The 24,611-nt window shown below is 38.6% G+C and overlaps 1 protein-coding gene across 2 annotated transcripts in view; it reads right to left on the bottom strand.

Moving 5' to 3' along the window:
* The window catches only part of tcf4 (transcription factor 4), a 161,253-nt gene that overhangs the window by 60,096 nt on the left and 76,546 nt on the right, over positions 1–24,611 (bottom strand). For both annotated transcript variants that reach the window (XM_085926759.1, XM_085926758.1), the window contains exon 9: positions 6,448–6,506. In XM_085926759.1, the coding sequence (XP_085782885.1) occupies positions 6,448–6,506 (59 nt within the window). The remainder of the gene's footprint in view (positions 1–6,447; positions 6,507–24,611) is intronic.

Here is a 24,611-nt window from a genome sequence, read left to right as displayed (position 1 = left end):
AATACTTAAACTGATGAAAGTCTCTCTCTTTGTGTTTTAAGAAGAACAGAATTACAATTTGCCAAAAGCAAACCCTTTGGCAGCTATCACTGTAATGACTGCGGATGGACACATTTATCGACCAGACCTACTTTTTTTTTTTAATGTCACCTTATGTTGAATATGCAGATAGAAACAAAGTCATTTGTCAAGTTGTGCAGTTCAAGTAAAAATAATGTTGAGTCTTGAATTCTAAGTCAAAGTAAGGTCTAAACTCAAGTCATTCATAAATTCTAGCAAAGCAATTTGAGTCCCAAGATCTTCTGTCTTAAGTCAAGTAAGTGTGTGTGTGTGTTTGTGCGTGCGTGGGTGGGTGTGGATTTATACTATATATATATATATATATATATATATATATATATATATATATAGCCCCAGGTAATATATATATATATATATATATATATATATATATATATATATATATATATATATATATATATATATATATATATAAACAGTATAAAAAGTACAACAGTAATGGCACCAAACGTCGACAGGAAAACTACAAATATGGAACCAAACATCTTCTAAGGCACTAGTTGAACGATCAAGGCGTCTCGCCGAGGGATATATATATATATATCAGCACAAAATATATGAAAAATATAATATATATATATATATATATATATATATATATATATATATATATATATATATATATATATATATATATATATATATATATATATATATAGTATAAATAGATTTTTTTTGCATGAAATGTTGAGAGAGAGTGAGAGAAACATTGCAAGGAAATACTGGTAAAGCATCAGCACACCTGTATGCCAGCTTTGCTCCAGCTGACACACACTCGCCCGCATGCAGCCCCCCCCACACACACACACATACCAGCACACTCACGCACGCACACACAGGTTCCTGAGGGATTCAAACCCTGAGGCATACCAGAGAAATCCAAACCAGCAGAAACCAGCAACTCACCATACTCAGGGCAAAGACAGTGTAACCACAAATCGTACCCAATTTGCCACAACCGCAGTTTAAGAGCTGATTTAAATTAATTGAATTCAATTGATTCAATTGAGGGGCGGCTCGGTGGTGCAGTGGGTAGCACGTCCGCCTCGCAGTTCAGAAGGTGCAGGTTCGATTACACCTCCCTGTGTGGAGTTTGCATGTTCTCCCCGTGTCTGCGTGGGTTTTCTCCAGGCACTCCGGTTTCCTCCCACATCCCAAAAACATGCTTGATAGGCCGATTGAGCACTCCAAATTGTCCCTAGGTGTGAGTGCGAATGGTTGTTCGTCTCTGTGTGCCCTGCGATTGGTTGGCAACCAGTTCAGGGTGTCCCTCGCCTACTGCCCGATGACGGCTGGGATAGGCTCCAGCACGCCCGCGACCCCCCGTGGGGACAAGCGGTGCAGAAGATGGATGGCTGCACAACCAGTTGAAGTTTCAATAGGCTGGCGAAGACTTGCAGTTAGTAGTGCTGACAGAAGTAACTTTTTTTCAAACCTGTTGACACAAAAGTGACACTTTGTGCCACCCCTAGCTAACACACACAAACACACACAGCCCCCCCCCCCCCCTACACACACATCAGTTCAAAGCATTATCCTTAATAAGCACTCAATGCTTGGCTTGACAAACACATAGCAATCATTTAAGAACACTTAGAGAGGAATCAGACAGCACATTACACCTCACCATATCTGGCAGCTTTGTGCATGCAATTACAACTAAAAGAGGAGGCGGGGCAGTGGGGAGTGAAGACAAGAGGGGTATCGAGGCAAAAAAAAAAAAATGAAGGGAGTAAATGTAAATGAGCTAAGCCTAAAATGTTTGACTTTATTAGTGCTTCGATTTGAATTACACAATAAGATATATATAATTTTGATAATGACTCAAAGAGAAATGATCAGTACATAATGTATATTAAAGGTGGGTTGGATGAAGACTATAATTTTCTGAAATGAGAAAACTTGGAACCTAAGGATCAGATAAATAAGAAAATCATAATATTTAAACATTATCTTAATAAAATATTAAGATAATATTGTTTTTTTGAAGGGGCTTAGATAAAAATAATCACTATATATAAACATTGCTGCATGATTAATTTAATGATGATAAATGTTTGTTACGTGGATGTAACCGGGACTAGATAAGCAAAATTGCTCCAACCCGCTTCCCTTTTTGAGAAGTCATGTAAAACATAATGTGAAATGAAGCTGTAATAATTCCATAGTTTATGTACTTGCCAAAATAATCAAATCAAATCATAAATGTTTGTTTTGAAGTCTTACATGCTAGAGTTCAAAGGCTATTCTAAACCTTACTCCAATCATCCTTTCAGTAATGCTTCTCCAAGCCAGAGTCCCATTTCTGAATTTAAATATAACATGCACTACTCAGTACAAAAAGAAAAAAGCGGAATAACTTTTTGGTTCGAGCTGTTTAAAACCAAGTTTTGTTTTGCATGCATTTTCTCTCTTCTGTAGAAGCAAAAAAAAAAAAAGGACACTGAAACTGAACAGGGAACTGGGTGGTCGTGACACTCAAAATTACCAATAATAGAGAACATGTAAGTATTCTCTTGTTGTTCTCTGTTTTTACCATTTATATGCTATCGAGTAGGCATGAGCATGTTTGCAAACATCCTAACCCAACAGGTATGGAAATAGAATGGTTGGACTCTTTGCTAGTGAAAAATTGTGACGGTGAAATGACATATTTGGGCTACACTAGGATGTTAAATGTGTGATAAAACAAAAATAGAAGTAAATACTTGGTTTGTACCAAATCAATGCAAAAACAAAGAGATCAGGTTTAACCATTTTGACAAGGTTAAGGGGGTGGGGTAGTTTAGCACTCCTCGTTTTGGCAGAGGTTCAATTTTCCCAGCCCCAAACAATAATTTAAAATCAGAGCACATAATGAAAACTGATAAAGGCTGGACTTGCACTTTTAAATGACACATGTACTATATACTGGTAAATCTTTTTCTGTGATTTCATGTAAAATTGGGTCCAGTGAAAAGCTTCAGATGAAAAAGATGAAGCAGAAGACTGCAACCAAAAGTGCAATTTTAAATCACAATTGACCAAAGCTTTAACTGATTGTTTTTTTTTTTTTGCCTTTGTTGATGTAAAATTGCTTATTGTGATCGCTCAGCCATTCATGTTGCAATGATTCAACATAAAGTATTTGACAGTGTATTACGACAGCAAATGCCGTATCAGGCGGAAAATAAAACACCAGTCGGAAAATGTCTCACACTGAAAGTGATTAGGAACAACTTCAAATAGATCTACTGACACCTTTGCACTTGTATAAGATGGATATTTTTGAAACAATATACACCGAGCCGCCCCAATATAATATGAGATATATGTATATATAAAATATGTGATATGTCACCGTGGGATTGTTGGAAACACAATTTTGATCTCTTTGTGTGTCTTGACATCTGAAGAAGCTGACAATAAAGCAGACTTTGACTTGACTTTGACTTTAATGGATAAAAAAATAAAAATAATAACTTTCACAATCTTCAACTAACACCGAAGCCAAGTGCGAAACTAAAAGCTAAATTAACCCAAAACTCAAACAGTACAAATCTATTTGACTGCAGATTAAACTGAAGTCATTTGAATCTGCCAGCTGTCACCATGTGAGCTCATCTTCTCCTCTAAATGTTATTTTACTGTGGGTTTTTTTTTCTTCCTTTTATTACAAGGACAGAATTTTCACTAACAGCCAAGGATGAAGCCAAAGGATTTTGGACTTCAGCCCAGCATGTAAATTTATCTGCCATTTCCAAACAATTTCCATCAAGAGCCATTCAGACTGTGTGGAAGGATAATTTGACTGCAGCTCAGCAGGAAAATGGCCAGTGATGCACTAATGTTTGATTTAGTTCATATTTTTGTCCTTTACCATTTGTTGTAACCCCACATAAAGACCACAGCTGCATATAAGAGGAGGTCGTAAATAAAATATCTGGGAATCTACAACAAAAGGCGAGATTAATGGATGAATGGGCTAGATGGATGGATAGCCTGATACATGCAGTATGTGAGTGCTTGGATGGATGCATTGAACCCATCCATCCATCCATCCATCCATCCATCCATCCATCCATCCATCCATCCATCCATCCATCCATCCATCCATCCATCCATCCATCCATCCATCTCATCAAAACAATCTAGAAATAAAAGAAATTTGAGTGACAAGATTCAAGACTGTTAAACTGAAGTTAACATTTAATAATTAATTCAACTGACTGTAGTTGTCAGCAGTCATATGTGAATATGATTTTCGACTAAAAACTTGCCCCAAAGCTTGTTTCTTGTGTTATGTGTTTGCTTGTGTATTTTCCTGAGCTTGTCAAGGCCATCCTACGTCCTCGCTACACAAAGGAAAAGCTCAAACCAAAGGCAGGAAGCTTTTTTTTTTTTTTTTCTTAACAGAAAACCCAAACAAGCGCTTCAAAGTCCACATTGGGAATTAAGGGGTGGGGGGAAAAAAAATAAAAGATTCTTGGATGAATTCCAATTCAATTGTAAACAATTCAGATTAGGTTAATGCAGATTAGTAGTCAACTGTTAAAAAAATTAAAGATGGCTGAACGCATATTGTGCCTTTTTTCATTCTATAATTATGGAATACAGTACTATTTTTATCTAAACACACGTACAGTATATTCTGGTGAATGTAGATGTCAGAGTAGAGTAGAAGTATACATATATCAGCAACAACTACAAATCTACTAAAAGGGAATTCAAGCCACTTTTGGTCTCTAGACTTTTATACTTTGACAACAACTGTGTTAATGAAAACCAATTTGATTGAGACATGTAAATCACTTGGTCATATCTTCTCAAAGTTGCGCAATAAAGATATGTTTAAGGCTGTCAACTGCGACGTGAGCTTTAAATACTTAACCAGCTAAATGATAGAATACAGTTATCTGCACAAAAATCACAAACATACACCAGTGTTGTGAGCCAAACTGAAAATGAGAGGATGGCTAGAGATTTTTTTTTTTTTTTCATTTGAAACATGCAGAATCCATTGGCATGGTTTAGTATCTTATGAAGGCATTACTGCAGGTTTGTGTGTAATGGCACCCTTTCAAATTACCACCACTTTACCAGAATGACATTCCGGCATTAAATAATTGCAATGAACAGATCATTTTCTTGACATATATTCATAATTTATGTGCAATTCACTCACTTTTGGAGACTAATGGTGCCAAAATGGTGCACGACTCCTCCAAAACCGAGTTAAAAATGGAACCAAAGCAAATGGTCAATTGTCAATACCCTGACCAAAGTTTCCAAAGGAAAACAGACCTTTTGTGTGTATGTTTAAAATTCAAGTAGCATCTGTTATATTGCCACTGTTATTGGATATAGTATTATTCTACTTTCAACCATAAAACGCTCCATTGCAAATGAAAGGTGTAGTGACTAGAGGCATCTGTATCTTTCAGTTACTGAGCGGTTAAATAAAACGATCTAATGTCCCTCAGGGATCAATGAAGCTTCATTCAAAGCGCAAACCACTGCTGAAAAGGGAGATATAATACATATTCATTACGCTTTCTAACATCTTTTCATTCCACTGACTTTCACAAGGACATACATCCCTTTGATAAGCTTTAATTGATTAAACCCATAACGCCGTTCTCAGGCAACACAGCGGACAGCATGACTGTGATGAAACCTGTGTAACATCAAACTAGCATCTGTACATTTTCTGAATTATCAGCTTGTATTTTCTAATGGGTGAAGTATAGTTTGTAAGCACTGAGCTGAATTGATTTTTTAACATTACAATTCTTCGCACCAAGAAATGATCTTCAATGGTCTACATACGACATAGTTGCTTTGTAGTTTATGTAAAACTTTCACTTACATTATTACAATTGAAATCTTCATCTATAAAAATACAATGTCATTTATAAAAAAAAACAAGATCTGACATGTGCTCAGCATGTTTTCTTGTAACATCATTAAAAGTCTTTAACCACTTCCATTTGATCATACTGTCTACTAGTTAGCTGTGTTATGTTTTCTTGTGAGCTTTCTTGTAATCTGTTTAGTCTATTGTGCCTTGTATAATAGTCATTCTTTTAAATTGTTCTAGCCCTCTTGTGTAGTCCCATTCATTATTTGTGATCGCACCTTTCCAACTTTAAAGGTTTGTCTTTGTCACTGACTTTCAGATTGTGTACTTCCTTTTATTTATTTATTTATTTATTTATTTATTTATTTATTTATTTATTTATTTTCTGCAGCAGTGCTTTAAATGATAGCTTTGGAAATTAATCTAGATGCAAGTGCAATGACAATATCCTCAATTAACAACAATATATATACAATCTATACTTTTTCATACAGCATACTATTCTAAATTTGCTCTCTTTTACTGACCTGGTGGCAGTGTGGGTTCGATTCCCGGCCATATGAGTATGAACTCCTCTCTGATTTACCTGCAGACAGAAAAAAAAAAAAAGAGTGTACAGTTAGAAGACTAAAGGGGAAAATCAGTCAAAAGTACTCCTTGGTTCCAATTTTATTATCCATTATCTATTTCCTGAATTGCTTAGTCGCCACGGGGGTCGCGGGTGTGCTGGAGCCTATCCCAGCCGTCATCGGGTAGCAGGCTGGGGACACCCTGAACTGGTTGATAGCCAATCGCAGGGCACATAGAGACGAACAACCATCCGCACTCGCACTCACACCTAGGGGCAATTTGGAGTGCTCAATCGGCCTACCAAGCATGTTTTTGGGATGTGCGAGGAAACCGGAGTGCCCGGAGAAAACCCACGCGGGCTCGGGGAGAACATGTAAACTCCACACAGGGAGGGTCGGAGGTGGAATGGAACCCGCACCCTCCCAACTGTGAGGCGGACGCGCTACCCAGTGTGCCACCGAGCCTCCCTCAATTGTATTATTAGATAATATCCTTTAAAATGCAGCAATGACAACATGTATTCTATTTGTTGATGATCAGGTTCCAAAAAGTTTGACCTGCCTTGACTGAATATTTTGTTGACATAAAAAAATCACAGCCACCTATCACTTGGCTCCTCACATGATCACACGTGACAGGGAGGCACACCATTGGCAGGTAACCGACCACCATTTTTATACACAATTTCACTATGTGTGGCTGGGCAAACAGAGGAATCTGCAAATTGAGAACATGTACAGACCACCGCAGCGTATTGCCCAAAAAAAAAAAGAAAAAAAAAAGATAATTTCCCCTCAAGCTTCTGAACAGGCTTTCCTGCTCTCGTCGGAACTGTGGGACCACTTTAAGCCTATTTTTACCACGCAAACCTTTTTGGATAAAGCCTTAAATCTTCAGCCAGTCTAAATATCAAACCACTGCTAGTGTGTAATTACATTCTGTGGTTGGTGCAGCCATACGCGATGAAATGAAGGCGTTTTATAGTGAGCGTGTGTGGAGGAAAATGAAGCGTGTACATGGTGAAGGGTTTGAATCAGGCATGTATGGATGGGGCTGAATACACGCCAACATGGTAGTCGATGCAGAAGAGGTTGATAATTAGAGCCGTAGAAAGTGGGGATGTGGTTGACAGTGTGTACACGTGTGTGCATATGCGCTGCTGTGTATGTGACTGATCCAGGGGACTCAGCTTCAGCTACCACTGATGCCAGCTGGACTGGTTTGGCACATATACAAAGACCCCAGCCCTTCCCACCACACACACATACTAACAATCACTGGTACACAGACCCACACATGGAAATGTGTGCAATCCACAGTATAGCTTGATATACAGTGTATATATGTTTATATAGTATATATACATATATATATAGATAATATATAATATTAACACACATTTATTTATATTGATTTATATACATATTTCTGTGTGGTGCAGAAATATATAACACGAGGAATCAGAGGCATCTAAAAATGCCAATTCAGGACCCCCTACACACACAAACACACACACACAAAACACTACTATAGCATAAATATTCAAGAGCATTAAAAATTACATCATTACTACAATTTCAACACAAAGACTATCATAAAGCATTCAACTCTCTTTTGTGTGGTATTCTTATTTTAAATACATGACCCTTGAAGACAGATGTTCACATTTTTATTTTATTTAATTTCCTTGCATTATTTAGATTTTGCCAAATGGTTTGTTTTTATGCCTGTATTTTATTTTTGCCTGCAAAAGGATGTGGTCTTCAATGTACTTATTGCACATGTGAGCAAAATAAACAAAATAAAATAAAAAAACAAATACAAGGAAAAAGCTATCGGCAACCACAACCACCTAATCACACCATCCCTCACACAAAAAAAAAAAACATGAACCAACCAGACAGACATCAGAATAGAGAAAACAGATCATAGTACAAAAAATCTGCATAAAATATGAGTTGTTTCAGTGTCAGTTACTCTTCAATACAAAACACCTGGGGAAGTTTTACCAAACTTGTTTACTACGTAGACATTTCGCGGTTCCTCCGGCTTCTGATTCAGCCTTGTTCATAATAGAAAAAAAGTGGGGTGGATTTAAAACTGAACAAAGGGTATACAACCTCAGAATGTTCTTTGACAGTTCAAGGTCAACTTTGTGAATTTCACCTCGAGGAAGTAATCCTTGACAACAAATATATAAACATTTACTGTAACGTCTAACCCTGAATGTCTCTCACCAACACAAACTCAGAAGGACGACTCCAATAACTAAAATGGCTTAGGAACTTGTTTGTGCCTCTGCCAAAACCTAGCACATAACAACTTAGTGCAGTCAGAACACAAAGCACGAATGAATCATGTTCGCCAATCAAGAAACATCATCATCTTTCAATGACAGACTCATCCATCATAGACTTGGCAGGACTTATAAGAATACAACACAGATTATAAACATGCTACACTGGGGGGGTCTAACCTCAAAGATTCCTGAATAATTATCCACGGAAAAAGATTTACGAAGTGTGAGGTCCTAAAAAATAATCAGGAAGTGGTTTCACATTAAAAACCTGACAACTGTCTGGGCTTTTACTTTTTCCTCAAAGTCCCTTCATTTTTTTTATGTCATTGTGACACTTCCAACCCTGTCAACTTAAAATGTATTTTGCAATTTAATTTGGGATTCAGGGAAATGATAGTGCTGGGAACGTTTCTCTTATTAGGGGCTCGAGTGACAAGAGAAAACCAGTTCTGTATGAGATAAACATTATTTGCTTCAGTTTAGAATTTGTTACTTAAATCCAAGTTTGACGACACACACTGCTCCCCCTTCCGAACACACACACACACACACACACACACACACACACACACACACACACACACACACACACACACACACACACACACGCGCAATGTATGTCATCATCATAGGTGTGCTTTCAATAATTCAACCTGCTGTTGCTTTTCCTTTTGGCGATTCCTGGTGTTTTCCATCTTTTGACACAAATTCAAATAAAAAAATAATAAGAGCTAAGATCATTTATGAACCTGATTTTGCTCATCTTCCCGAGAATCCAATAGTAACATTAGACCGAAAAAAACTCTCTGGTGAACACCCCCAGACAGAGCACTGCTTGAAAAGAGTGTGTTGGCTCCAAAGGTACAAAAGATGGAGGAGGGGAGGTCAGTCCACTGGGCTGCATAATGCCCATAGAGAAGTCGGTGAGCAATGAGGACCAAATCCCTGCTAATCCACAATGCCGGGAGACACATAAGTTCCCTGGCAAGTTGAGAGGAACCATGATACTCAGCTCGGCTATGAGCTAACACCAGACGCTCCCTGACCAGGCCTCCGTTTACTAAAATGCTTTTATAAATGTGCCACATCCTCAACATAGAACCACAAGAAAATCAAAGCAAATATTTGATGTGTGTGAATATTTTGTAATGTTTTTCTTTTGAACCTCAGACTATCTTCTGATATAATAGCTGCAATGATAATAATGAGAGAATCTGTGATGGAACTTACGCTTTTCCCCCCATCTTAACAGTAAAACAGAAAATAAGTAAAGTAAAAATAAATCTGTGATCTAACATCTCATATTGAGTTTCACTCTCAATTATAATGTTAATATCATTGATCATTTTGATCTATTTTCTTCAAATAGTTTCTTTTTCAGTTACTGTTCATTGTTGTTGGTTTTACTTGGTGGATAACATCTTTTTCGAGTAATATTGGTTCTTATAAATATTTTATTTTTATGGAAAAAGGGCAACAATCTTTCATGAATGTTGAAAAGAATATTATCTGTATTTTACTCAATCGTATTGGACGCATTTAGTTTTATTTTAAAAGTTTACTTTTTAATTTCACAAGAACACGTAAACCTATTACTGCACGGTAGCAGCCCCCCCCCTTTGACATTCATTGCTCTTAATCAGAATGAAGAAAAAGATGCTGCAGGATGGAATTGCTCACAGAATCAATGCCAATGTCTAGGCTCTTTCTTTCCAAGCTTGAGAGATACGTCAAGTCTTTGTTGGTGTGAAAGGAATCATTTAGAAGACATGATCTCTTTTGACATGCATATAATGAGTCGATTTGAATAAACAATATGACTAATAGTGTGAGTTGCCGAAGTGATGGCAAAAAAATAAAAAGAGTAGAGAAGAGAGATAGGGTGGTAAAGGGGGAGGAAGATGGCTAGAAAAAGGGTTTAACTCCTTGTTTCGATGTGTGTGTGTGTGTGTGTGTGTGTTATGGGGGAGGGTGTGATGGTTGCTCTACGCAGACATGAATCATTCCAAGTGATTCAAGCGTTTCCATGACATCGCTGGGCACCGGTCCAAAAGTTTCCCCAAAGTGTAAAAGGTAGTGACACACTCACACGCACACACTCGTACGTGTGTCACGTGCAAGCAGAAAATCTGAAACTCTTCTGGCATTGAAATTGCATCTATGTATTCCCACAAAATGCATAACATTTATTTGGAATCAATGTTAATTTAACAGACGACGGCCAATGAGTAACCCGCGTCTAACAGACATCACCCCTGCACCCCCACCCCCCAATACTCCCAGCAGGCGTTTTTCTCTTGGCACTGGAGCGACTGAATACATCAAACAGATGAACGTATACGAGCGTCGAGAACGACTCGTCGAGAGTCGTGGACGTTCCACGCCGTAACCACGTAGCCCCAGACTGCTGCCACTGGCCACACGGTATTGTTTGGGAGGATGTCACTGATCTAGCCAATCAAATATTTCCTGACCAGGTTCCCGAGGAACCGAAGACTGTTTCCAGCTGACTGGCAAAAGGCGGGCTACCCCCTGTACCTCTTGGCAGTCAATCCTATTATAGACTGCATTTATACTTTTTCATATACTTCTATAAAACATTTTGATCTTCTTAGGAATTAAGTTGGATACTCATTTTCCTGAAACAGACTGAAAAGCATGTACAGTATATGTCTACGGAAAAGTTAAAAGGAACTAAAAAATTGTCGATAAAACAGGAAAATTGGAAAATTTTGCAGCCGCCAAGACAGTTGTTCTCTGTTTGTGCGAGAGGTACCAAATAGCAGTCCTCCCCATCCTGGATGCCAAAGAGTCCTCATTACCCATTCCAAACCTCATCCGAACACATAAAATCGACCCCTCCTCCACACCGGCAACAATAGACAAACAGCACAAACAACAAACGCCAGCTTCCAACTATTTTCAAACTAATACTTCCAAGCTGTACAGTGTATTTTAAAAATGACAGAAAACACTGATAAAAAATTATATATATAGATATATATTTTTTTTTTAAATCGACAAATATTTTTTCATCTTAATTTGAATGACACATGTTTCTTACGTTAAAACAGTTTTGTGAAAATCATGTGAAAGCAAACCGTAATTATGCATAACGGGTAAAAATGTGTCGCTGTGTGTTGCTCTCAGACAAAACAGGGCTGCTGAAATGCGGCAGGCACTGCAGATTTTTGTTGGCGGGCTGACAGTGGCGTGTCGGTGCCAAGCCCCGGCGGCGGAAACGACTAAAAGACGCATAAGGCTGGCATTAGAGCCCCAAATCTTCTCCCCCCCCCCACCCTTACATCCCTCCTTCCTTTTTCTCCTTCTCTATTCTCGATCCATGGCATGGCATTTACTTTGGTTGGGGCCTGACTCCGTTTGGCATCACTCAAAGTAGTCAGGAAATTTATCAATCTGTCTTTGGTTTGCTCTGATCTTTTGGGAGGTGGGGAATAAACATGGCACCTGAAACTCTGCAGGAGGTTTAGGCAGACTATTGTGTTGCTATATTTTTTTTTTTAACTACCTTGCTTTTGGTAAATGGTAACCCTCTAGTCTTCTTTTCATAATTGTTTCTGAATGAACATTTCACATGATTCCAGGCTGTATATTTTCCTCACAATAATCATTGTCTTTGTCTTGAGGATTCTGGGCAGCACTTCCACCCAAACCTTGGACGCAACAGCATCTGGAGTTAACATCCACAAGGCACTAAGCCTTTGTTTCTCCAAAAACAAACAAAGAAAACATCATACTCTAATTATGCTCGCAAGACAATAAAAAAAAAAAAAATCTGCCATAAAACATTCAGGATTACCTAGAAATAAATGTCTGTGTGTGTTTGGAATCTTTCTATTATTGATGAGACAATATTTAGCAGCAGAGTAAAGAAAAAGGATGCTAAATTGTGTCCTCGTATTGTGTAGCAAACAGATGACAACTGCTAATGCCGAATTGAAAAGGCTCTTAGAGATGGATTTAACACATTTTCTCTTGTCTTCGGGCTTGCGACGAATGGGAAATGACGCAGGCAGACAAAGGGAGAGGTAGCAACAAGAGGAAAGGTGTGAAATTTTGAATTAGCAGCACAATATGGTAAGTATTAAAGTGCGGCACAATGAGCAGCGCAGGCGACACGGCAGAAGGCAGCACGCTCACACAGTCTGGCTAAATAAATACACACGCTTGTGACCTAGAAGCTTTTCATGTCACTAACGGGAGGCCCGAAACACGAGCGGAGCGTGTTAAACAATGAAAACAAATTCCCTTCTCATTTCTTAAAATGTCTTTCTTGTATAAATCACTATGGCAAGAATTTGTTTGCCTAGTATTCTTAAAAAATACTTTTATAATTTAGGATATATTGATTTAATATTTATTTTGTTTTTAAATGTAATGTATGTTCTGAAGACAAATTCTCACACTTCAAACTAGATTTTTATGTATATAGATATTATGGGGGGGGAGTGGTGATTCACAAAAACAAAATAATTTTGAGAAATGTGCAGATCTAGTATTTTCACCCATTTAAATTGTTAACATCATTGACGTGTAATGATGCATCAATTCCTACTACCAGCCAAAGTTATTGATGGGTCCCGCCAAAGACAGAAATATATATTTTTTAAGTTGGGGCTGACATTGTTTAATCGGCAGATGAACTTGTACCCATCTGTCCACTTATGGCCGCGTGTCGCCCGTTAAATGAGGTGTGGTCAGGTACATTGTGGGCTCATTCTTCTTGTAATGCAAGGCAAAGCCTTCATACCAAGCATACAGTACAAAGGTGCATGACACAGTGCATTTACTGTTAATTAAAAGAGCACCTTATTAAGACAATGAGATGGAGCTGCACAGGCAGGTGCACAATAAGTATACATTATTTTGTTAACAAGGTCGTATAATGACTTGAGCCAGAATTTATCGGCAGAGCACACAGTCCGATGTCGTCCTCTTTAAAAACAAACAGCACACTTCTGGGACATTTATATCATTGAGTCATTATGAGGCAGAGTGACCACTATACAGGCATTTTTCTAAAAGAGGACAGTATGAGCAATGGAACATCGAGCTGACTTTTTGGAGTCCCTAGAATTAGATGATTATCATATTGTCAGTTATTTAAAGCAAAGGCAGCAAGTCAATATTACATATAATTATTGGTTATAGTGACAGTTAACCTACTGTGATGTTGAAAATGTTCCTCTGTTACTAATAACTTACTCACATTGTACACAGTGCAACTCAACGCGTGAGATAATTCTAAGAACAAACACACAAATTGATTAAATTTTCATTCTGAACAGAATTTTTTTTGCCATAAATGTACAATTTCAATCTAGTTCGACTAAATTGTGCTAAAGAAAATGTCTTAGTGATTGCCCAGTAAATTCTTATTTGACAGTGAAAATAAAAGGACATCCATCCATCCATCCATTTTCTGAACCGCTTAGTCCCCACGGGGGTCGCGGGCGTGCTGGAGCCTATCCCAGCCGTCATCGGGCAGTAGGCGGGGGACACCCTGAACTGGTTGCCAACCAATCGCAGGGCACACAGAGACGAACAACCATCCGCACTCGCACTCACACCTAGGGGCAATTTGGAGTACTCAATCGGCCTACCAAGCATGTTTTTGGGATGTGGGAGGAAACCGGAGTGCCCGGAGAAAACCCACGCGGACACGGGGAGAACATGCAAACTCCACACAGGGAGGGCCGGAGGTGGAATCGAACCCGTACCCTCCTAACTGTGAGGCGGACGTGCTACCCACTGCACCACCGAGCCGTACAATAAAAGTACATCACAAGCAAAATTGAGTTATATAATGGCATCATTATGTATCAATGTAACAATACAGTATGTCGGTATATTTCACTGCAGCTAAAATACAAAACTGCATTTTCTTTGTGACTTCAAATGATAAATAGAGCCTCCTTTCAAATTATTTTGCCATACTGCAAAGTATATTTTTTCATACACTGAATTGTTTTGATTGTTCTATTTAAATCTTTAACCTTTGCAGTAAATCATTCATAACAAAAAAAAAAAAGATTGAAAGTGCCCCATGCTTTTTAGGTGTAAGTGGAAATAGTAACTATAGTCTTTCTTCCTCATTCAACCTGTCTGTCTATACGTGAGGAGGAGGAGGTGTGACCCAATAGAGATGGATGAGAGGTCAGGTGCTGTCAGACTAGTGGGTCAAAGGTCAGAGGATATCAGAGTTCAGCATCACACTCTGATTTCTAGCTGTCATACCTGTCTGTGTCTAAACACGTGTACTTCTCTTCTCTTGTACTTTCTCGCTCACACTTACAAATGGCCCTTCGCAATTATATTTTTACTTGCCTATTTCCTGTTTACTCATATTATTTTGTAGTAGCAGTGTGAAGATGTTATTATTATTAATATTATTTTAAGTGGTTGAAGCAGTTAAACCAAACAGTCCTTTAGTTTGAAGGTCAGATTTCACTTCACATTCGATACAGTAAGGAAAGAAGATGCAGAACATAAAATGGCTTATCTATTGAGGAACTATTTTGGGCATGTATAAAAGGAACATAAAAAAAAACACTCCTGGCAGTATTTTTTTTTTTTAATAAATGAACAATTCTCAATGAAACAACAAAACAAAGTAATTAAAATAAGTGACAGTATATATCTTATATACTGTAAGTGCAACATCAATAATCTTTTTATGTAGTGAATGATGCTAACAAGTTCGATTAGTGTGAATAATAATAATTAAGGGAAAAAAAAAACTAGTGCGAATTTTTATTGCAGAGACTCACTTAGAAGTGACTGAGAGTGGGATTGTGAATAGAATTTGAATTTTCACTGCACTAGTTTTGTTTGTGTGCGTGTGTATGTACTACTTCTACTCTCATTCCTGTGATGCCACTGCAAATGAGTAAACAAATTTGACGTGACGCAAAAACATATTGCTAGTCTTATCTGCTAGCCTATTTGTTTAGGATTTACTCCATGTGGCAAATGGTACACTTCTTGTGAGTAGGTTTGGAATGTAGTAGTGTTTGTATTTTATTGTGACATTATTCATTATTAAATATTTTAACAATGTGCAAACAATAAATGTCAAAATATCAAATCAAATCCCGTTTCTTATGATGAATTAATTTCAATAACCAGGCTGACATACATGATTTGTATCAAAATTGTCATTAGAAAATATGAAACTTATAACAAAAATAAGATTTGTTAAATTCATCTTTCCTTTATGTTTTGTTGCTTCATGTTTCATGATTAAAATAACCCATGCTTTAATGTTATTCTGAAAGATAAAATGGATTGTTTCTTACGGAGTCAAATTCAATGTGGCCTCCTGGAATAGACACATTTCAACTTGTGGTTATCCAATGTACAACCTAACTTTCCGTCACAATTTCAAACCGTATTCTCTCTACTTAGACGCCCACGTGCATTGAGCCGACATAATAGCTGTATTTAAACTATTGTGACAACGTTCAAACACCTGCATGGCTGTCACCGGAGTTGCACATCCTCTGACCACCGCATCACTGATATGCTTTGTGTGATTTCAGTGTGACCACCTGGCCGCACGTAATGACATATCTGCTCCCACACACAGCTCGGGAGATGGTGATCAGAGCGACTTCATCGCGGCAGGACAGACTCGCCTGACGTTGTCGGATGAGGGAAATGTAAAGGGTGGCAATACACTGAATTGTCAGGGATAGAAGCAGGAGGACAGACGTCATGGAGCACATTTTAAAACTCAAATAAAATGGTCACCACCTGATTTCAGAAGGATGCGCACACTTTCGGCTTTCATATCTTCCATTGAGGTTGGTAAAATAAAGCAAGTGGTTAAGTGTCTTTCTCAAATTACTTTGCGTGTTCTCCACGTTCCGTAAACATGAATCGAAGACTTTAAGCATTCTGTATACATTAAGAACACATTACATTGTTGAAGAACTCAACTATTTATTCAATCGCAAACCAAGGTGTGAAATTAACCATTTGACTTTCTCACAGAGGGAGAAATGTTGTCTTTAGTCTTGGAGTAGCTGACCTCCCTGATGGTGTCACGCTGCTTTTTTCCAACCTATACAGGCATAAATCGGGAATTAAAGCACTCAGCCACAATCTCATTCAGAGTGTGCCAACAACTGCCATGGCAGTGCCCTGGATGCATGGGAACCATTTTACTCCCGTCGGCTACCATGGAAACTAACGGCCGGGACATAAAGGCGGTGATTCCGAGTGAAACATTGCATGCAAGCGAGTCAGCATGATTGCTCTGTTGAGTTTCCTTTTCTGAGTGACTTTTTCTCCTAAAATTTAGTGGCACATCTCAGTGTGAAATATAAAGAAAGTATTTGAAGAAAACAAATGTGATAAAGGATAAATGTAATGGCTAAATGGGAAAAAAGGGAGGGCAATTAAGTAATAGTAACGTTTTTTTTTTTTTTCGGCAAATTCGAAATGCTGCGAGTGTGGGTGTGGGTGAAACTTGGCTTGACTTTGGCACCTCGGTTCTTGCATTTACACAGTACAGTTGAGACAAATTGGCATGATTTGTTTAAGCTTAGCTCAGTGTTCATGATCGATCAGTTCTTTGATGTATTTTTATTTTGTTTTTGTTTATTCACATCTTTTGGCACGGCTACCACATATTCTATAATTATAGTCTGTGTGTGTGTGTGTGTGTGTGTGTGTGTGTGTGTGTGTGTGTGTGTGTGTGTGTTAGGGGGAGCAGGTGATTGGTTGTAACAGCTGGAGAGAAAAAGGAGAACACAGCTGCAGGGAGAGAGGAGAGGCAAGCCAGAGGAGAAAACAACGGAGGAGGGAAAACCGAGCAGTGGATTGAGTTTGACTGGGTCGAGGAGAAAAGTGTTTAAGAAAGGAAATACAAAACAAGAGAGGTGTCATCTTGTATGACTACCATGACCGACTGTCATTGATGGTGTCAACGTCTCCAAGTTACTTGGCTGTGACAAGCCAATTTTTAGCCCAAGCATTACATCCTGCTTTCAATGTGTATTTTGGACATAAGAAAGTTCAAAGAAAGCAAGTTGGATGTTGTGTTGTTTAAAAGTTATATGCCATACCACAATTATATTTACTTTTTTGGTTAGTTCGATAATGGTTGGCAATTGTAACAATAAACGTGTACAGCAGTCTAATTGTAAAATGGTTTTAAATAGATTGTTATAGAAGTTGTCCCTGTTTATGATCATCCTGAATAATCTTTTAGTGGTGTATATAATTTTTAATACTATGATGTACTCAATGACAACAGAGCCAAAATCTACAACTGAACAGTCAAGGCCACCGATTTTGTCTGTAACCCTATTAATTGATCACAAACTGCTGCTTTGGCATTTTTAGACAAAATATTTGAAATGTTATGTATATCATGTTGTATATTTTTTTTTAATTAATTAAGAATCAGCTATATACTATACATGTATATTATTTACATATACACACATATGAAAGCACTTTATTCACAGTCTAATGATAAATAAAAAACAAAATTTATGATATTTCTGAAAGGCCGTAAAACGTCGCTCCATCGTTCCTTTAAATATGCGAATAGAGTGGCCACCCAGAAGTGAGCGCCACATGAAGGAAGACGAGTGACACACAGCGTGTGAGGGAATTTTGGGGGTTGATCTCGCTTCATGATTTCTCATCCCACAGTCGAGAGCATCAGCAGCCATCATATAACACACACACACGCGTACTATGCTAAGGCAGCAAGCAGCAAGCTAGTGCTTAAAGCAAAACTGGGCTTCCATGGCCATCCATTATCAGTGACAAGCTAAATGTACCATGGTACACCATATGGTACAGAGAGAGACAGAGAAGAGGGGGAGAGAGAGAGAGAGAGAGAGAGAGAGAGAGAGAGAGAGAGAGAGAGAGAGAGAGAGAGAGAGAGAGAGAAAATAGTGAGGGAGAAAGAGACAGAGCGAGAGAGAGAGACAGAGCGAGACTAAACAAACTGTGGACAGTGAGTTAGATCTGCAAAAAAAAAAAAATGAAAAAAAGAGACCTTAATTCAATTAAAAAAAATGACCAGGATGCTTATTTGCCCATTCCAGTTTGGCTGACTGTATGGCATGTGTTGTTAATGAAAATGGAGCATAAAGACATAGCCTGAAATTGACAAAAGTTGAGGTTTTTTTTTTTTTTCTTCTGAAATGTACAAATCGTTTGAACATTAAAGGAAATGACAGTAGTAATTGTCCGTTTGGGAGTCCCTGGCATCTTTTATTTTTTCCAAGAAGAGCAGCTCCCTGAGCTTGGAGTAAGGCTGCCACCTGGCAAACCTCGACAGGCAATCGGTCCAGTCAGTACCTGTCACTGAATTTAAAGCAGCCAGCTGGACATAATAAACGGAATGGTGCAATATGCAGCAAAATCTAAAGCGCAGAGTTCTTGGGTTTGTTTTCTTTTTTTTTTTTACTTTGCAAACTCACACACACAAACACACGCACACACACGGTTGTTAAGACTGTTACCTAAAAGCCTCCAGCAGGAAACATCTGTGCAGACAAAACAGACATATTCAGTTTAGACAAAACCACAAACAGGACAGCCGTGTGCATGTGCACGCACGCACACACATACAAACACACACACCAGTATAGTGGATTTTCTGCTCAAAAAATGATCTTTGGTAAATAACTCGCATCAAAGACATTACTATCCAGAGGGATTCAAATTGGATTGATATGTACTAATTGAAAATGATGTATTATACAAAACGTCACTTAACAATGGAGGTCAAATGTTAACCCCGTAATAATAATAATGATAACTGATTTGTCACAATGTGACAATGAAACAATAATAAGCTAAAGGTAGTGAAGAATATGATTTGTCAGCAAAAAAAAAAAAACTACCCTATATAGTATTGCTATTATCTATAAATTAAAATGAAGGAAGGAAGGAAGGAAGGAAGGAAGGAAGGAAGGAAGGAAGGAAGGAAGGAAGGAAGGAAGGAAGGAAGGAAGGAAGGAAGGAAGGAAGGAAGGAAGGAAGGAAGGAAGGAAGGAAGGAAGGAAGGAAGGAAGGAAGGAAGGAATGGGAACAAGTATAGGAAAGACCAAAACAAAGGACAGGAAGAATGGTTTCCTGTCCAAAACTGTTATGTATTAAAAAAAAGACCAGTCAAGAGCAATCCAACACACATCCCCGCGGAAACATACGCACACAAACACAATACATACGCACGCAGTGCATTTTCAATTCCAGTACTACATTTTGGATGCCATTTCTTGCACACTGACACACGCGCACACTCACAAAAACACACGCACAACACAGTTTCATTACAAAGACTGAGACCGTGCCATTCTACTGCAAAGGAGGCAATGCCACATTGGCAAGGCCCAGGGGGGCAACTGCTATCTTGTGCCAACACTTCTCTCTCTCTCTCTCTGTCTCTCTCACACACACACACACACACACACACACACACACACACACACACACACACACACAAACACACACACACACACACCACATCAGTATTCCAATACTGTTGCAGCGGCGACTCCTCCGCCGGCTTAGTGTGACTTTATGTTCAACGCGTTGCGTTTTCAAAAGCTCTATTAGAATGTTTATATTCCACTGTACTCTCCAACACAGGGAAAATATATTCTAAAAGTATGAAAATGTAAGATGAGCTTCTAATCTCTGTGTTGACTTTCCACATTGCGCTTCAGGATAAAGTAGCGTGACACATGAAGCTCTATCAACATTCACTAAATGTCGGTAAATGACAGTAATTATTATTACAATCATTACTGTGCACATCGTTAGGGTTGTCTACTTACTACATTCATTTTTTTGGTGATTGCTCCTATGCTAAGCAGACATTACGAGGGGGTTGAAGGCTACAATGAAACAGCACTTTACTGAGATTATCCGGCTTTAACCTGAACAAACCCAAAACCGTGTAATCTGTACAGTTTTATTCTTCCTATGGATTAATATGATGACTCCACCACCCCCACCTTGTTTTATCTACTTAAACCAAAGTCTCCACATTTTAAATACACTATGCTGCTCTGTTTTCAGAAACAATGTAGATTGATGTCATTCTATGATTATTTCCTTGATAAGGACACTCCCAATTTATTGAAATACATATATATTTATCAGTGTCATATGTGTTTCCTTAGGACTATTGCTAATCATTAATCATGAAGACACGAACGCATCCCCCCAGTGTCTCTTCATGATTGTTTGACAAAGGAGACAGGCTGAAGATGATAGCGACTCATTATGAGCGAGGTGTCAGCGGTAGCAGCGTTCAGGTGACACACCGCAGATACCACACTGTTATCTGTCAGGATCATGTACAAGAACCAAGCACACGCACGCATGCACACACACACACAAACCCACACTCATGCACACACACACTCACACACACACACACACACACACAGAGATGTACACGAGCGAGCTGTGGCGTTTGTGTTTCTGTGTTACACATTCTGTATGAGAAAGCAATGCATACGGTTGGAGTCACATTCCAAAAAATGACAATGTATATTTTTTGTTATGTTTGACATCAGGTTTATCACTGTCATTAGAACTCCAGGCAATATGTCATCCACTCAGAGATAGGACAGCTGACAGATTATTTGGATAACATAAAAGTGTTTAAAATTGATAAATGAAAATTATTGAAATTGATTATGAATATAGAAATTAAATTTTGGTGTAAATCTACTGAAAATTAAAACATACATATGTAGTAATTGAAACTTATGGAACAATATGAATCAAATGTATTTTTTTTTTTTTTTGATTCCTCAACATCTGGTTTACAAAGCACATTTGAAGCTTCGTTTTCCCATCACTAGTTTAGAGATACACGAGCACTGCCAGCAGACCCACTGTTAGCACCAACTGACCAGTGGCCAGAATGTTCTTGCCCAAAGTCAGCCGGGATGGATGGATGGATGGATGGATGGATGGATGGATGGATGGATGGATGGATGGATGGATGGATAGAGTGTGTATCCAATTATGATCTGATGAATATGAATAGCCTGTCTTTCACAACTTGTCCATCTTTACGGCTTCCCTTTTTATGAATTTTTTTTTTTTTTGTCCATATATGTCCCTCTGTGACTGTTTCTAGTTGCGTCTCTTGTTTATCCGTCTCTTTCTCACTGCTCGTCTTCCTTTCATCTCGCGCCATCTGCCTTCCTGTTTCTCCATTTTATTCTTTTCTCCTTGTCCTCCTCTCGCTGTGTCTGTCTGACTGTCTAACTCTCCACTTGTCTCACTCTCTCAATATGACTCCCCCGCCCCCTCCCTCTTATCTCCCTAAAAACTTGGCAGTGATCCCCGTCGTGTTTTTCTCCACTCCTCGTTTGGGGGATTGCGAATGAATGCGATCCAATCTAGGCCTCGGCTAAGAGACATGAATTTTCATTAATTACAACCTTGTCAGCAAAAGCATTATGGGATCTGAATATGAAAATGCTAATGAGTGGAGCTCATTTGCATATTTTTCTTTGTTGGAATGTCATTAATTATTACGTTTTATGATGATGAATGCAGCTGTCGATGGCTAGCCCTCCATGGCTAATTAGCTATCAGAAAATGCTCTGATCAAAAAAATGGATAGGGATGCTAAACTACTTTCATGTGTAGCATTTTAACACATGGCTTACGAACTTATTGTCAAGGTTTTGAACCTGCACCTTAAGCTTTTACACTCTATATTGTTCTTATTGTCCACTTTTCCTGGAGTGAATGATCAAGGTGAGGGGGGTTCCAAGTGCCCACTTCGGCCCACACAGCAAAGATAAACAAATTCAGAGGAGCCGCTTTGATTGGCCGTGATTGAAGTTGTTTATGACAGCTCCCACAGTGTTGCAGCCTTCCCTTTCCTAGATCCACCACAAAGAGATTTGTATGCCATCCGCCACGCAGGACCACAAAAATACCATAGAAAACATAATGTGATGAAGCTCAACAAAGATCTCTAAATGTCAGCACCTTTCAAATTTTGACTTTTGGCAAAAGGAGTGTGAATGAAAATACACAAAGAGAAACAAAAGACATTCGTAGAAATTCAGAGACAGGATTTGAACCCAGAATGTTAAAATTGAGGCAGACATACGTGTAAGTCACACCACTCTTAAATTTGAACAAAGGATTGATTTACCAATGTCACACAGTGAAGTTTTTTTTATTTTTTTTCCCATAGCTTGGTTCTGAATAAGCATTAACCAAACGACATAAAGAAAATGAACATTTTATATTTGTATAGCATTTAGCTTCTAAATTCATTGAATGGTTCTGCATCAAGATGATCAGGTGTTTATTGCACAATTAACTGATCTGCTTTGCTCAACATATATCATCCTCCCGATGGTAGAGCTAATCTGACAAAATGATGATGATGCGGCATGATCTTGTCAAAGAAAAAAATGGCTGGTTCTGTAGGGAAAACTAAAAAGGTAGTCACTGTGGATTTTGAATATGAAGGTCATTCGACATTACTTCAATGTACTGCACGGTACTGTTTCAGCTTATACAATTTTGTTGCTCTCTATTGTTTAAAAAGTGCATCATGAAAGAATCAAATAAATCCCCCATTCCCCCCCAAAAATAGACCCACAAACTAACATCCCCCCTTCTCTTGGCTTAATGAATGCCAGGCTTAATTAGAGCACCATGATGTCAGAGCATTAATTATCAGTTGGCTTCATTTCAGGAAATAAACACTGTCTTTCTTTCAGATTTTTACTCCAGTCTTTCTCCATTTCACTCTGGACTATTCCTTGTTTTCCTCCTGTCTATCCGTCTTGTTTTATTTCCCTCATCAGAGTAAGATTTGAAGTGACTCGGTGGGGAAGCATTTCATATTTTTGGACACGCTCCTAAATCTGATATATGGATGTGATTCATGGCAATTTGATGAGAGCGGTCTTTAATTTCACAAAGTTTAAGCATTTGTTGGCTAGTAATAAGTTGTGGTTTTGAGGTTCCCAAGTAATGCATTTTTATTCATCAAAAATAGCATTCGTGCGATAGATGTGTGAATGACTTCTACAATCCTTCCTGTATGATCCTCGGCTTTGCTTTGTGCGAGTGTCATTTGTACACTGACCACCCGCGTTACTGTAAGAATAAACAATACAATCTAAACACATCTGTGCAAATGATTTCTAGGCACTAAAAAAAAAGAAAGCATTTTCCTTTGAGCCTCTACTCTGCTCAGATGATGAAATAAAGTTCATCGTTGGCCTTTGGGAGCCATGCTTATAAGTGAAGAGCTCTCTCTCCGTCTCTCTCTCTTGCTCTCTCTGTCGCTCCCTAGCCTGCTCACGCTCACAATAAACATACTGTTTCAGGCTGCACATCTCTATATTTCTCTGTCACCTCTTACACACAAACAAGCACTTTCTCTTTGCCACACACACACTCACACACACACATGCACACAAACACACATACTGTAGCGTGGCTGGCCAGATGGGACTCTTCCACATGACCAGGCCGATCAATCAACACTGAAGGGCCCAGGTGCTACTACGCACCATTTCACAGTCTGTCACACACACACACACAACACACACACACACACGTAGAGGCACACAGACGCACGTTGTACACTCACATAACAGCACAGACATGCATAGATAAAGATAAAGGACACACAGACACACACAGAGGCAGCTAAAACTCACACCCATAAACACACAGTGTAACATGTATGACCCATCTTGGTCTCTGGTGGGCCTCATCTGGATGGATGACAGACAGAAAGAAAGACAAACAGGGAGACAGACTATGTAAATA

The sequence above is a fragment of the Syngnathus leptorhynchus genome, chromosome 12, assembly GCF_054491065.1.
Source record: "Syngnathus leptorhynchus isolate UIUO chromosome 12, UIUO_Slep, whole genome shotgun sequence".
Classification (NCBI taxonomy): domain Eukaryota; kingdom Metazoa; phylum Chordata; class Actinopteri; order Syngnathiformes; family Syngnathidae; genus Syngnathus; species Syngnathus leptorhynchus.
This window is presented reverse-complemented; position numbering and strand designations above follow the sequence as displayed.